The sequence below is a fragment of the Equus asinus genome, chromosome 24, assembly GCF_041296235.1.
Source record: "Equus asinus isolate D_3611 breed Donkey chromosome 24, EquAss-T2T_v2, whole genome shotgun sequence".
In the NCBI taxonomy this organism is placed as follows: domain Eukaryota; kingdom Metazoa; phylum Chordata; class Mammalia; order Perissodactyla; family Equidae; genus Equus; species Equus asinus.
In genome coordinates this window covers 68,162,834-68,175,799 of record NC_091813.1, presented here as the reverse complement: position 1 = coordinate 68,175,799, position 12,966 = coordinate 68,162,834, and the positions used below count along the sequence as shown (strand labels likewise).

Sequence of the window (12,966 nt, the reverse complement as noted above, 5' to 3'; positions counted from 1 at the left end):
ATACATAGAATAGTAAGGTAAAGGAATTTTTAAAAATCTACCCCTAGTTCAAGAAGTTTTACTTACTAATCCTTTTCCAAATACATAAAACTATCTCATTATTAATCCCAGTTGATTATACACACTGCCAATCAGAGCTCCCAGAAGACAAGTCTTCACTGTTCCACCAGACGGGAAGTAGGTTTCAGTTCATTTTGAGGATGGATCTATTCTGTACCACTAATTCCATCCAGGGTTTTCAATGAACCTTTTGAAAATGATGCTAATGTAAAAATACATATCCTTACAAGAATTTTAATTGAACTTGTACTAATACTCTCTGTATTAGGGCTTTTCACCAATAGTGAAGTTGTAACCATTATGCTGAACTGCGGTCATCTTACAGATCTGATCACTATCAGCATGAAACTCAGTAGCATTTACACTAAATTAAAAGCACAAAAGATGACTAACTCAAATTATATACAAAGCCGAAAGGGTTAGTTAATTCAAAGGAGTGTATCAATATCACTATCACTTACTTAACACACACCCAGCCTTACAGTTAGCTGTGCCACAGACAGACAAAAAAAATCAAAGAAGAAATTTAGGCTTGGAAAAGGAAAGGTGACAGGAAAAATGTATTACTGGTTCCATCCCCAAAGACTTGACATTTTGGAAAAGATTTGATTCAGATTATGGACCAAAAAACTATGACTTAGACAACTCAGAAATTTTAAAAATAATAGTAAAAGTTTTATAAATGTACTGTTCTTCATTCTAGAAAACAATGCTGTTAATTTTAATCAGTGAATAAAACATTTTTTGAATTAACTGAACCTCTATACACAGTTACTATTATTTGCTATTATCTTAGGATCTAAAAAATTGCTTAATCTAAATGGACATATCTGTCTGCACAATTTATCTGAAGGTTCCCACTTCTGAGTGTCTTCAATCTAATAATACTCCAGAATTGAGAGATATTTGGTCATTTTTAATTTTTAGGATTAAAAAAATAAAATAAACAAATGGAAAGGATTCTGTGACAGCATATTTCCGGTGGAAGCCACTCGACATAATCCAACAACTCAGGGCACCGATGCAGTTTACTAGCAAGAAGGGAACACCTACCCCGAGGAAACAGCGCTGGAAGCCCCCTACCTGCCCCTCACTGTCATCTCTCCCCCCTCAACAGCCGAACTGCACAGGAGCTTCCAATCTTCATCTCCCTCAAGACTCTACACTGGCAGTTAGCAAATGCCTCCTGGGAAGGGCCTAAGCGTAAGCATTTCTGGCTTTGAGGGCGATTCCGTCTCTGTCACAACCACTCAGCTCTGCCACTGCAGTGTGAAAGCAGCCACAGACAGCACATCAACGAGAGGGCGTGGCTGTGTTCCAATAAAACTTTATTCACAACAACTGCCAGCGGGTCATTCGGATCTGAGGGCAGTAGTTTGCCAACCTGTGCTCTATTCCAGGGTTTCTTCTCCCTAGTGCTCTGATTCACCGGGTGCTCTGATTCACCGCCATGGCCTTAGTTACCACTGATGAGCCACTGACACAGTTTTTATCCATAAGGTCAGATGTCTCAGCTCCAGACTCAAGCCGCTTGTTGACAAGGTCACATGTGTGTCCACAGGCAGGAGGTGCTCCAAAACAAAACGAGACATCTTCTCTTTCAAACAAACTTCTTACCTCAGCTACGACACTACCATCCATGAATTTGTCCTTGCGAGGAATACAGCAGCTATTCTTGCCTCAGCCCTCCCCCTCACCTCTTCCACATCTTGTAAAATCGTCTCTACATACCACTCAGGTCAGCCTACTTTCTTCCATCCCTTCTGCCACCATCCTCATCCACGTCTTTGTCTCTCTTAAGTGGTCCCCCTGCACCCACTTCTGCTCCCCTCCACAGCATTCTCTACATGACAGCCAGAGTGCGTTTTTAAAAACGCAAGCATGATCATATCGCAACCTTGCTTAAACCTCTTCAACGTCTTCCCATTGTCCACAGGATAAAATCCACTATCTTGAATCCAGCCCACAAGGTGTGATGTGGGCCCCTGCCTACTACCCCGACCTCGTTTTTACCCCTTTTCCTCTGAAGCAACAGCCTTCTTTCAGTTTCTCAGACGCATCAAGATTGTACTTTTCAGCATCCTATTCTCTCTGACAGGAATGTTCTCTCCTTCTTTGCCATCCAAGGCCTCCCAATTTTCACTGAGCCAACTCCTTATGCATCTTAAATGAAGGTCAGAAATCTATCAAGTAAAAAATTGATGGTTTTGACTACCAAAAAGGTTAAATGCTTATACAGTAAAAAGTAAAATAAAATAAACAGGTTAAAAGACAGACAAATTGGGAAAATATTAGTAACATTTGTAAGATACAGAAGACTAATGCCTAAAAATAAAAACAACTCATACATCGATACAGAAAAACAACAACAAACATCTCTCAGTAGAAACATGGGCCAAAGACATGAATGTGCAATTCACAACAACAGTAAAGAGGGGAGGCCACTTAAGTGACCACTTGGCCAGGGGACTCTGCCACTTTAAGCAGCACTGCACAGGGGCCGAGCAAGGTTTCTCCACAACTCACGTATGAGTTAGACTGTCATGTTTTATGTGATTTATGAATTGGCTAGCAAACTAAATTTGTAAATCTTTATGCAAACAGTACAAGGTGCAATTTTTAAGTTTCTATAAGATGACTTTTCTATACAAAAACATAGAGACATATAAATCTAAGTATCTACTTTACTGCAGACTTGCTGGCATAAATCAAAAGCAGTCAGAAAAAAGATCATACCAAAAACATCCTTGTGTGGCTCAGTGGCAATGAATCAGAGAGATCCTAAAAGGAGGCTGACCCTGAGGAAGGGAGGCTGACCTCCTGCTGGACACGTCACTGTGTTTCCGTACTTCACCCTCAGAACAAACCCCCAGGTGAGCCCTTCTTAACCAGCCGCTGACCAGGACGCTCGCCCTCCGCCCCGAGGCCCCACAACCAGCCAGCTGCAGGGACGGCTCCCCTTCGAGCAGAATGACGCCAAGCCTTCCCCTGCGCTTCGTCCCTGCCTCTCACCTCACTGGAAGGGACATGTGCAGTCAAGTGGGTACGGTCACGGAACACTGATCCGAGGCTGGTGGGACACGGCCTAAAGAGCACAAACAGCCGCAGCCTCCTACTGCCTCCCAGCTAAGGGGATGGCGCCACCTGCTGGGGAAAGCGAGGCCCGGTCCACCACCAGCACCTGCTGGGCAAAGCCAGGCCCCGTGCACCACCAGCAAAGCTTCCAGTAGAACCCGCTCACTCACCTGAGGCGGAGGCAAAGCAGCCAGGGATGTGGGGAGACCAGATCGTGCTATAAATGACACTTTCGTGGCCTCTGAAGGTGCACAGAGACTTTCCAACAGTCGGATCCCACTACAAATAAATGAACAGATTGATATTCAACAGAAGTAAAGTCAAGCTTACGCTTTTATGTATACGATATACCATATATGTGTATTTATACACACACACAATATACACAGATACAAGGGGTTTTTAAGTCTATTTTTATATAAAGCAAGATGGTATTTAAGGAGCCAAAACAATCAGTGCTGAGCTAATTACTAGGTTTTAGCCACAAGATTAGAAAATTTTAAATTCTAATAAATGCTTTGATGTATTTTTTTGAAAAGGAAATTAGCTGTCATTGAAAAGCTACAGAATTATACTCTAGGAAAGAAAAAAAATTCAGTGGAGGCTTTGGCGAAGGGACTATATGGTTTTGAATACAGTAATGCTGACATACCAGTTTGATAGTTTGATCCCATGAGCCAGACACCATAAGCTGCTCACCCCTGGTTTGGCTCCAATCAACACTATACACCTAAAAACATTTTAAAGCGTCATTCAGAAAGCAAAGGAGCACCAAGTTCAGTAAGCTCAATATTGCATTTTATCTCTTTATAACAGTGACGGCCAGTTAGAACAACTAATTCATTCTGTTGAAACATCAAATAAAATCCCACAAACCTCAACATAGCATCTGAGAAATGGAAAGGTCATCTTGTCCACTCCTCCAGACCCACTCCCTACAGACCAGACTCCGTTCTACTGGAAGAGAATTCCACAGAATATTTCCAAACCTTCTTCACTAATACAAATTATACACATTTTTAAACCTGCCAACAAAGCACTGTTTGCAACACCCTGAAGAAATGTCAAAGCAGATTAGAAAGTCAGTCATCTAAAAACGCTTGCCGGGCCAACGTTTATCAGAAAGCATTAAAATTCAATTAATACCCCTATCTGGCCTTTCTTAGAAAAAGCTTATAGGAACCAGGGGATCCTCTCAGATCTCTTGGCAAACAGCTTCACTTATCCAAGGCTGCTATTCTGATCCATGCTCCACGGCTCTCAGGGAACCATTCAAATGAATCATTCAAAAACTTACGGAAATATTTTTCATTCTGTCACTTTATACAACAGATTATATATGGATCACTACTATAAGCTAAGTCCAAAAAAATGCGTGCTTAATTACACTTTATGAAAGTAGTCCTGACATGGACCTGAGTATGTGTGATTAAATATGATCAGCCAGCAGATTATTTTGAATCTAAAAACTCTACTATATTTATGTAGGAAGTATGAGTGTCTAGGGTTTGTTGTGGCTTAAGTACGGGTTGCCTGTTCTCTGCTGCCTAGTGCTGTGTCTAGCCATGTTGGAGCCTGAGGATAAAAAAAATCAGTAACACTGGTTCTGTCTTTACTTAAAACTTTGACATTTTGTTCATTATAGACTTTGGGGGGAACCTCTTAAATTGTGTGCCAAGGTGAGAAGTTCACCAGCCTCACCGGGGTCTTGGCCCCGCTGCTGCCCATATTCATGCAAAAGAGAACAGAGCAGTTGAAACTCTAAAGAGCCCAGGAGCCAGCAACAGGAAGCAGCTCACAAAGGATACAGAAAGGGGAGCAAAACCCAAAGAGCTACTGCGGCCACCTGTGAGTTACGGACGGACAAGGAGGCGTGGAAGTGACCACTGAAGATCTTCAGAGCTGAAGAGTTTGATTTCATCCTCCAGGCCAAGGCTCAGGAAATTCCTCTGTAAAGGGCCCTGTGAACATCTCAGACTTCGTGGGCCATTTGGTCTCTGTCACAACTGCTAAACTCAGCCTTGCAGAGCAGAGCAGCAGCCAGAGACGCTACTGCATGAACGGGCATGGCTGTGCTCCCAGAAAACTTTACAGACAGATCAGACAGAGGGAGGGTCTGGCCCTGGCAATAGTTTGCCAACCCCTGCTCTGGGCTGATGTGAACAGTCAAAACTCACCCCCACAGCAAATTTTATTGAGCATCTACTGGGTGCCAGTCGTTATCATAAGCACTTTACCTATTTTATCTCATTTAATCTTCATTTCTGTGAAGAGACACTGTGCCAAGGCCAAAGAGGCTGAGTCACTTGTTCAAATCCCCAAGGCCAGGAAGCTGCAGAGGGGCATCTGCAGCTGGGCAGCCGAAGTGCAGAGTCCACCGTCAACCGCTATGTGAAGCTGTCTCTGCAGCCCGCTGCCTGAGGGTACTGTGGCACTGGGACTGCACAGTGGTAACCCTGGGCTGACACTAAGGAAACAGAAAACCCTGTCCTTGTTGATATTGCCCCTCAATGGAGCTCCGATGGGCCCAGACTGATTCCGTTTTGTTTTCATGAATTACCCACGTCCAAGAACTTAAAGCCCTTGCCACTCGCTGCACTCCCGCTCACCTGTCAAGACCAGGCCTGTTCCGTCCTCTATGAAACAAGCCTTCCCTAGGAACCCCTCAATGAGTCAGACGCTTCCTTTCCTGCACTCCATCAGCATCTTGTGCCTACTTCTAATTCAGCCTTTACCAGATTTACTTACTAAATCTACTGTTAAATAACTCCCATACCTGCTAGATTTTGAAAGACCTGTCAGAAGCAAAACCATCTTGTCTATGCTCACTGCAATATAAGAGACACTCAATAAACAGGAGTTAAAATAATTTAACCAATCAAGTTTATCTTCACAATCTGCATCTCTAAGTAGTTATGAAGAGCTGCTGTTTTCCTTTTAGAGGATAACTGAACAAGTATAACTAAAAACTAACATCATCAGCTCAGATCCACCGCCTCTACCCATTCCCAGCATGATGCAGGAGCTGAAACCTCACGACTTCTCATCTTTTAAAACTGCAAGAGCCCCCACAGGCTCAGAGAGAACCCAGCGCCAGTGAGGGCTAGAGACAGGAGGCAAGAAAGCTACTTCTGCTGCTGGCAGTGCTGCTGGCAGCTGTCTTCTCTGTCATACAACAAGGTGACAAGGTTAGGGCTCCAGGACAAATCTAAGGACAGGACACGTGGTGAGGCCAAAAACAGGGTAATGAAGGAAACAAAGGCAACTCAATCAATAAGTGCTTTATTTGTTGTACTTTATACAACAAATATTTGTTTAAGTATTTAGGACAGTTAAATATTTTTAAATATTAGGACATGGAAAGTAACAGTACAAACCAGGATATTGTGTTTAAAAAACAAAAACTATAGACCTAAGTACAAAAGGGTGCTGGGGTAGAAACTTCCGCTTGAGGCCCGGAAGAGAAGGATCCGAGCAGGGCCTTGAGGGCTGGCTAAAATGCCAGCACAGAAAGCAGAGATGACGACAGGGACCAGACACACCCCCAAGGACAGAAATGGGGACAGAGAGTACCCGAGGGGTTAAGACTAGTGAACACTGTGGATAACTCTGAGGCTTTGTGCCTGGGGACCACCAGTGACAGTGGAAGACTGGAGGAAGGAAGACAATGTGTAATTTTAGACTTACTGAGTCTGAGGCGACAGCAAGACAGTCAAGTGGAAACATCTTGTGGGAATAAGAGTTGGTATTAACCTTAAGCTCTGAAAAAAGTTCACAGCCAGAGGTATGTTTAGGAGACAGCCGAAAAGGGACAACTGGATCCCATCGTCCCAATCTCACTAACCTACTCAACAAATATTCGTTAAGCGCCTGCTATGCACAAGGCACGGGGAGGGAGCACAGTGTCAGACGAGACAGATAAAAGTCCCAGCCCTCGTGGATCTTATATGTTAGCAGGGAAGACAGGCTGTATATAAATAAACATATGATTTCAGGGTACGATTGAAAAAAACTACAAAGCGAAATAAAGCAAAGTAAGAAGACCACCCACAGCTAAAATATACAACTATATACTGGGGGGATTTGGGGAGAAAAAGCAGAAAAAACAAAAAAAAAGATTGGCAACAGTTGTTAGCTCAGCTGCCAATCTTTAAAAAAAAAAAAAAAAAAGAAGACCAGAAAACAGTGACAAGGATGGGGTCACTTCTCAGTGGTGGGCAGGGGACACCTCTGGGCAGAGACCTGAGGGCAGTGAAAGAGAATGCACATTTGAGAGGAAAGCCTTCCAGGGGAAGAAGAGGGAAGACCTCAACACAGGAGACACTTGTCATGTCTGAACAACAGCGAGGTCAAACAGTCACGAGGGACAAGATGGTAAAGGGCCATGGTTATGAGTTTGTCTACACTTTCTCTTGAGAGGCTACAACCATTAGCCTCTGGGAAGGAAGAGTCACAGCATCCTTCTAACTGCCCTCTCCATCAGTTCTTGCTCCTTCCAATCCATTATCCACAGCGCATAGTAAATAACCTTTACAAAACACAAATTATCGTCACTTCCCTGCAGAAAGCCCTTCAGTGGTTTCGTACTACATGGCTCCTGTAACTTTCCATCTTCACTCAACACTGAGATGTGTCCATGCTGCTGCTTATCACCCAAAACTATGCATGACTTAGGGATGCACACACAAGCAGTAAAACTAAAAGGAAACGCAAAGAAAATATAAATAGAAAATTCAGGATAGTGGTTACTCCAGAGGGAAGAAGGGATGAAAGAAAAACAGAGGGAGATGAGTAGAGTCAGAAAAAAGGAGATAGAGGAAGGGCAGAGTCGGTATCCAGGGCTCCAATGGTGCAGGTAAGTTTTATTTCTTAAGCAAGATGATGACTATACAAGTGTTTATTATACATTTTACATCTTACATGTATTTTACATGCATGAAATTCTTCATAGTAAATTTTTAAAAATCTCAATGTCTTTCCACTGATCTTAGCATAACAGCTAAAATGCTAACTGTCCCAGGCTCACAGGCTCAGTCCTTCCCCTTCAAGCACGCACTCTCCTCTGCCACTGATCCTCTTCCTCTGGCCTCTCCACCTGGATAGCTAATTCCCTTCAGACCGAAGGATGCCCTCCTGTCCCTTCCCCAGACAAGATCCCCTCTGCCTGCATGTTCACAGCACTTACCACACCATAAACTAGACACCCAGCAGCTTAGCCTCTCCCTCAGAGGGACAAGGGTCCTGCCTGACTTGCGCATCTTTCCAGGAAGCCTGGCACAGTCCCCTGCAGACAGGAGACCACGAAAGCTTGGGAAGGAGCGAAGGGACAGAGAACAAAGGTGAACAGAAAGCAGATCTCCTGGTGACCCACTCCTCCTCCTTCCCTATCCCCAAACCCCCGCCACTCCCACTCAAACAGTGGAAGTGGCAAATGGTCAAATTAAAGATAAAAAAGAAAAGAGAGAGATGCAGTTTTGCTTCAAAAGCAGGTCGTCTGAAGGCCTATCTTGTGAAGTTATTCTTGGTAGTGGTAAAGAAAATTAACTGAGAAACTGCAAAAAGAAAAAAGAAAACCACTCAACAATATTTTGTGCTGCTTTATGAAATCTGAACCTCATCAAAACCATAGCTTGAGAGGACAAATTTTATTATTGAAACCAATTCCCAAAGAGCTCGTTTTTAATCTACTGTGCGGTACTGCCTTTTTAAGTTGGTCTATTTAATTAAAAATCATCAAATAAAAACTATGTCCGGGATGTTCACATTTCTCTGTATCAACATAAAGGAAAGGGACACTGACTTTTCATTACTGCATGATTAGAGAGAACGATTTCTTTCAATGTAAAACTCAGATAAAAACGTTTTCATTGTGGAAATTTAAAAATGTGCAAAAGAGTAGAGAAAACAGCATAATAAATCCCCAGGTATCCATCACATACCTTCCAGAAGTATCAGCATGTTGCCCATCTCGTTTCGTCTGTCCCATTACTGACTGACTGACTGCCTGCCGTATTTTAACATCAGACCATTTCACTCATCAACACTTCAGCAGATGAGGACACTGCTCTTTTTTACACAAGCTCAAGGCCATTTTCACATCTCACAAGATTTACAACAGTTCCTTAATATCACTTAACACTTAGTTCATACTCCTATTTCCCTGATCGTCTCAAAAATGTCTTGTAACAGTTGGTTTGAATCAGGATCCAAACAAAATGCACATTTCACACTCAGCTGTTCCATCTCTCAAGTCTCTTCTCATCTTCCCATGACATGTATCTGCTGAAGAACCGAAGGGGATGGTGCTGTGGAACCTTCCAACTCTGGCTTTGGCTCATCGTTTCCTCACGGTGGTGTCTAACTTCTACCCGTCCTACTTCCTTTAAATTGGACGTTAGACCTGGAGGCTTGATGAGATTCAGCTCAATCTTCAGCTTCCTGTTGTATTAGGAGGTGTGCAATTTCTGGTTGACCCACTTTTAGTGACACCAAAACCGTTCAGAAGATGTGCTGATCTTAAATTAATGGCTTTAGCATCATGGATGATACTTCCTAGAGTCATTATTTCACTAGGGGCTACTAACTGGTGATTTTCTAATTCTGTTAATTCTTCTGCATTTATTAGCTAGAATTCTGTTATAAGAAATTTCCACATCAACTGTTTGATTACCTCACAATAAAATTCATATAGGAAAGGCAGGATAAACGCCTTGATTCCTTATCTTCATTTACCAATTTTCAGACTGAGGCAGTTGTCCTAGTAATCTTCAATGGTGACCAGCTGTTTTTTTCATCATACAACTCCATGTAATGAGTGAAAATGTACACACAAGTGTGTGTCTGTATGTGTACAGTGTTTCAATCCACTGCTGTCACTCTTCCTGACATTCAAATTGTCCCATCACTGGCCAGTGAGAGCCTCTTCAGGCCATCTCTTCCAAACTTTGACGTGATCCCAGTGGCCTTTCACTGCTTTCTGACACTAGGTGATGTCTTGGATTCATCTCGTATGTTTCCTGCCCAGTCCTGGAATCGACTGTTTCTCCAAAGATCCCTGTTCCTTCTGGTGGGAAACAGCATTTGGAGGCCATAGTCTGGGCACTAGGGATGTTCACTGTAACTGAGTTGTCAATGCTTCTAGGTCTTTACAATCCAAAGAACTAGGAAACATGTACACTTTTAGAGAAAACTAAATCATGAGTCTATATGGATATTTCCCATTCAATTTTTTTTTCCTGCTTTTTTCTGCCCAAATCTCCCCAGTACATAGTTGTATATTTTACTTGCAGGTCCTTCTAGTTGTGGCATGTGGGATGCCGCCTCAACATGGCCTAATGAGTGGTGCCATGTCCGCGCCCAGGATCTGAACCCTGGGCCGCCAAAGCGGAGTGCACGAACTTAACCACTCGGCCATGGGGCCAGCCCCTTCTCGTTCAATTTTAAGATTAAATGTTTCCATTTAACATCTTTATTTTCATATCACTTTTCTCTTAACTTAAAACTTTTGGTTTCTAATGACATAATTACTGATTTGCTTTATCTTACAATAAACATAAGAGAGTTTCACAATAACAACATTGATTTTTCTGAACGTAGTTTAAAACTCCTTTGCAATTCTTTTTGTTTATCAGACATACCCCATTAGGTATGTACAGTCACAATACTGTTTTTAAAGTCACTAGGTTAATTTGTTTCTTTTTTTTTCAATTTTTAGCAATTGCTTTTTTTAAAATTTAAGTTGTGATTTTTAATTATGTAAAATATTTCAACTGCTCCAAGGTCAAAACTATAAGACAAGTTATATTTGGAGAAATCTTATGTCTATCCTTGTCCTCTCTCCCCCCACTCGCTTTAAAGGTAACCATTTTTATTAGCTTTCGAATTATCTTTCCATCGTTTCTTTTTGAAAAATTATAAAGTATATATTTAACATATTTAAATATATATATATGCTTGTATTCCTCCCTGTCTTACATAAAAGTAAATTCTACATCTATTTAAACCGCTCTGCCAATAATTTCACTTCATAGGATATTAGCTTGCAGCTAAACTAAAAATGATTTCTAGTTTCATATGATTTGAAATTATCAAATAAGATTGCATCATTCTCCTACATATGTTTCCTAACAGATTCTAAACTAGGAGATACGGGGTTCTAACTCCTAGGTGAGACACACTCACCAACTTGCTATGGAGACACATGCAGTGCTTGAGGCCTGCACGGGGTACATGGCAGAGAAACGACAGCTATAGCAGCAGTGGGCATGCACGAAAGCCATTCTCTACCCAAACATATTCCATTGCAGTTTCCACCTATTTAAAACTATTATTTTCTCTTCTTTAAAAAAAAAACAGTTTCAAAGCTTTGAGGTTAAATGGACTCTGAGTGACCACTTTGCAAGGTAAATCAAATAACTCCTTTTATTGAGTAATTTTTTAAATCTACATTTTGAATCTACAACCCCCAAAATACTAGACACACATATTGAGGCCATCGGATTGAAGGCCTACTAAGCTAAGACAGTGACTTCAGAACACTGCTGCCCATTGGGACCATCTGGGAGCCTCTGACTAACACTACACCCGGCTCCAGTGCCCAGGCAGTGTGATCAGGATGAAGATGTTCACAAGCTCCCTCGGAGATTCTACTAAGTAGTAACGTTCGGGAACCACTGAGTTAAGACCAGCATTTTCTACTTTTTTTTCATTTCAAATACTAAAATTTCAAATACCTCAATTACAGTCTAGTCCTACCTAACATCTGAAAAAGTAGAGTGAGTGGAAAATGGCTAACACTTACACATCCTGTTTTCTGCCCACAGTGCGTGGCCCCAAATAATACAGTCAGTCCATGTCTCTCCTGAACGCTCGCAGCATGAAGTCCAACCCCAACCAGGTACTGAAGGCCCATGAGGAAGGCCCCTCACCACCTTCCTGCGTCGTCTCCCACCATCCCACTGTACCCTCCATGCTCCCGTCACACAAAGGACTTGTGGCTGCCTGGCCTTAGCATGCTCTCCCACAGACCGGCCCCTCTGCAGATGCTCTTTTCTACCAGAAATGCCCTCTCCCTTTGGGCTGCCTGGCAAACTCCTACTATTGCCCAAGACTCAGCTCAAACAGCATCTCTCTTGGTTCCCTCTTGTGTACATTTCAGACACTTCTTTTCGGCATTACCACATCATATTAAATGGTTTGCCTGCACGTCCCAGAACCACCACCAGAGACAAGCACCTGAGTCTTACTCATATTTGCATCTTCAGAGACTAGCATATGCCTGGCACATAACATGTGCTACCAGTACAGACAGATCTAGCTTTTTTAACACAAGTCCAAACTTTAAAAGACAAAAAAAGTGAATGCTTTGAAAACACAAAGATTGAAAAGTGGTAAGAGAGATTACATCTTACCTGTAGTAAAATCCAAAAAGGGAGAATTGATTCAACTGACATATAATTAGAAACTATTTTTCTCTACAATCACAATTTTAGGGGAGAAAGTGTTAAATGGCTTATAGATTATAATAAAAATCTTACTGCACTAACTTAATCCAGAATGAATGGCTGAGCATAACTAAAGATGCAAAAGGAAATACATCAAGTTCAATTGTGTCCTGAAAGAAAGCTAGATCCCCTCGGTGACAAACCTGCTGTGTAGTTTTAAATGTAAATGCATTTTTAAGGGAAACAAACTGGTGTTAAATCCACGACTGGTTGTCATTCTGGATTATTATTTTTTATGGGCATCCATCATTATAAACTTTTCAGCTTCTATCATTATCAAAGGAGTAAATAATTACTTCTTTTTTTTTTTAAAGATTTTATTTTTCCT

The 12,966-nt window shown here is 42.0% G+C and overlaps 1 protein-coding gene across 1 annotated transcript in view; it reads right to left on the bottom strand.

Annotated features, from left to right (window-relative positions):
* PEX7 (peroxisomal biogenesis factor 7) overlaps positions 1-12,966 on the bottom strand; it is an 89,823-nt gene that overhangs the window by 72,143 nt on the left and 4,714 nt on the right. The window contains exons 4-5 of the mRNA XM_070496676.1: positions 3,788-3,865; positions 3,306-3,414 (exon numbers count right to left, since the gene is read on the bottom strand). Coding sequence (XP_070352777.1) covers positions 3,306-3,414; positions 3,788-3,865 — 187 coding nt within the window. The remainder of the gene's footprint in view (positions 1-3,305; positions 3,415-3,787; positions 3,866-12,966) is intronic.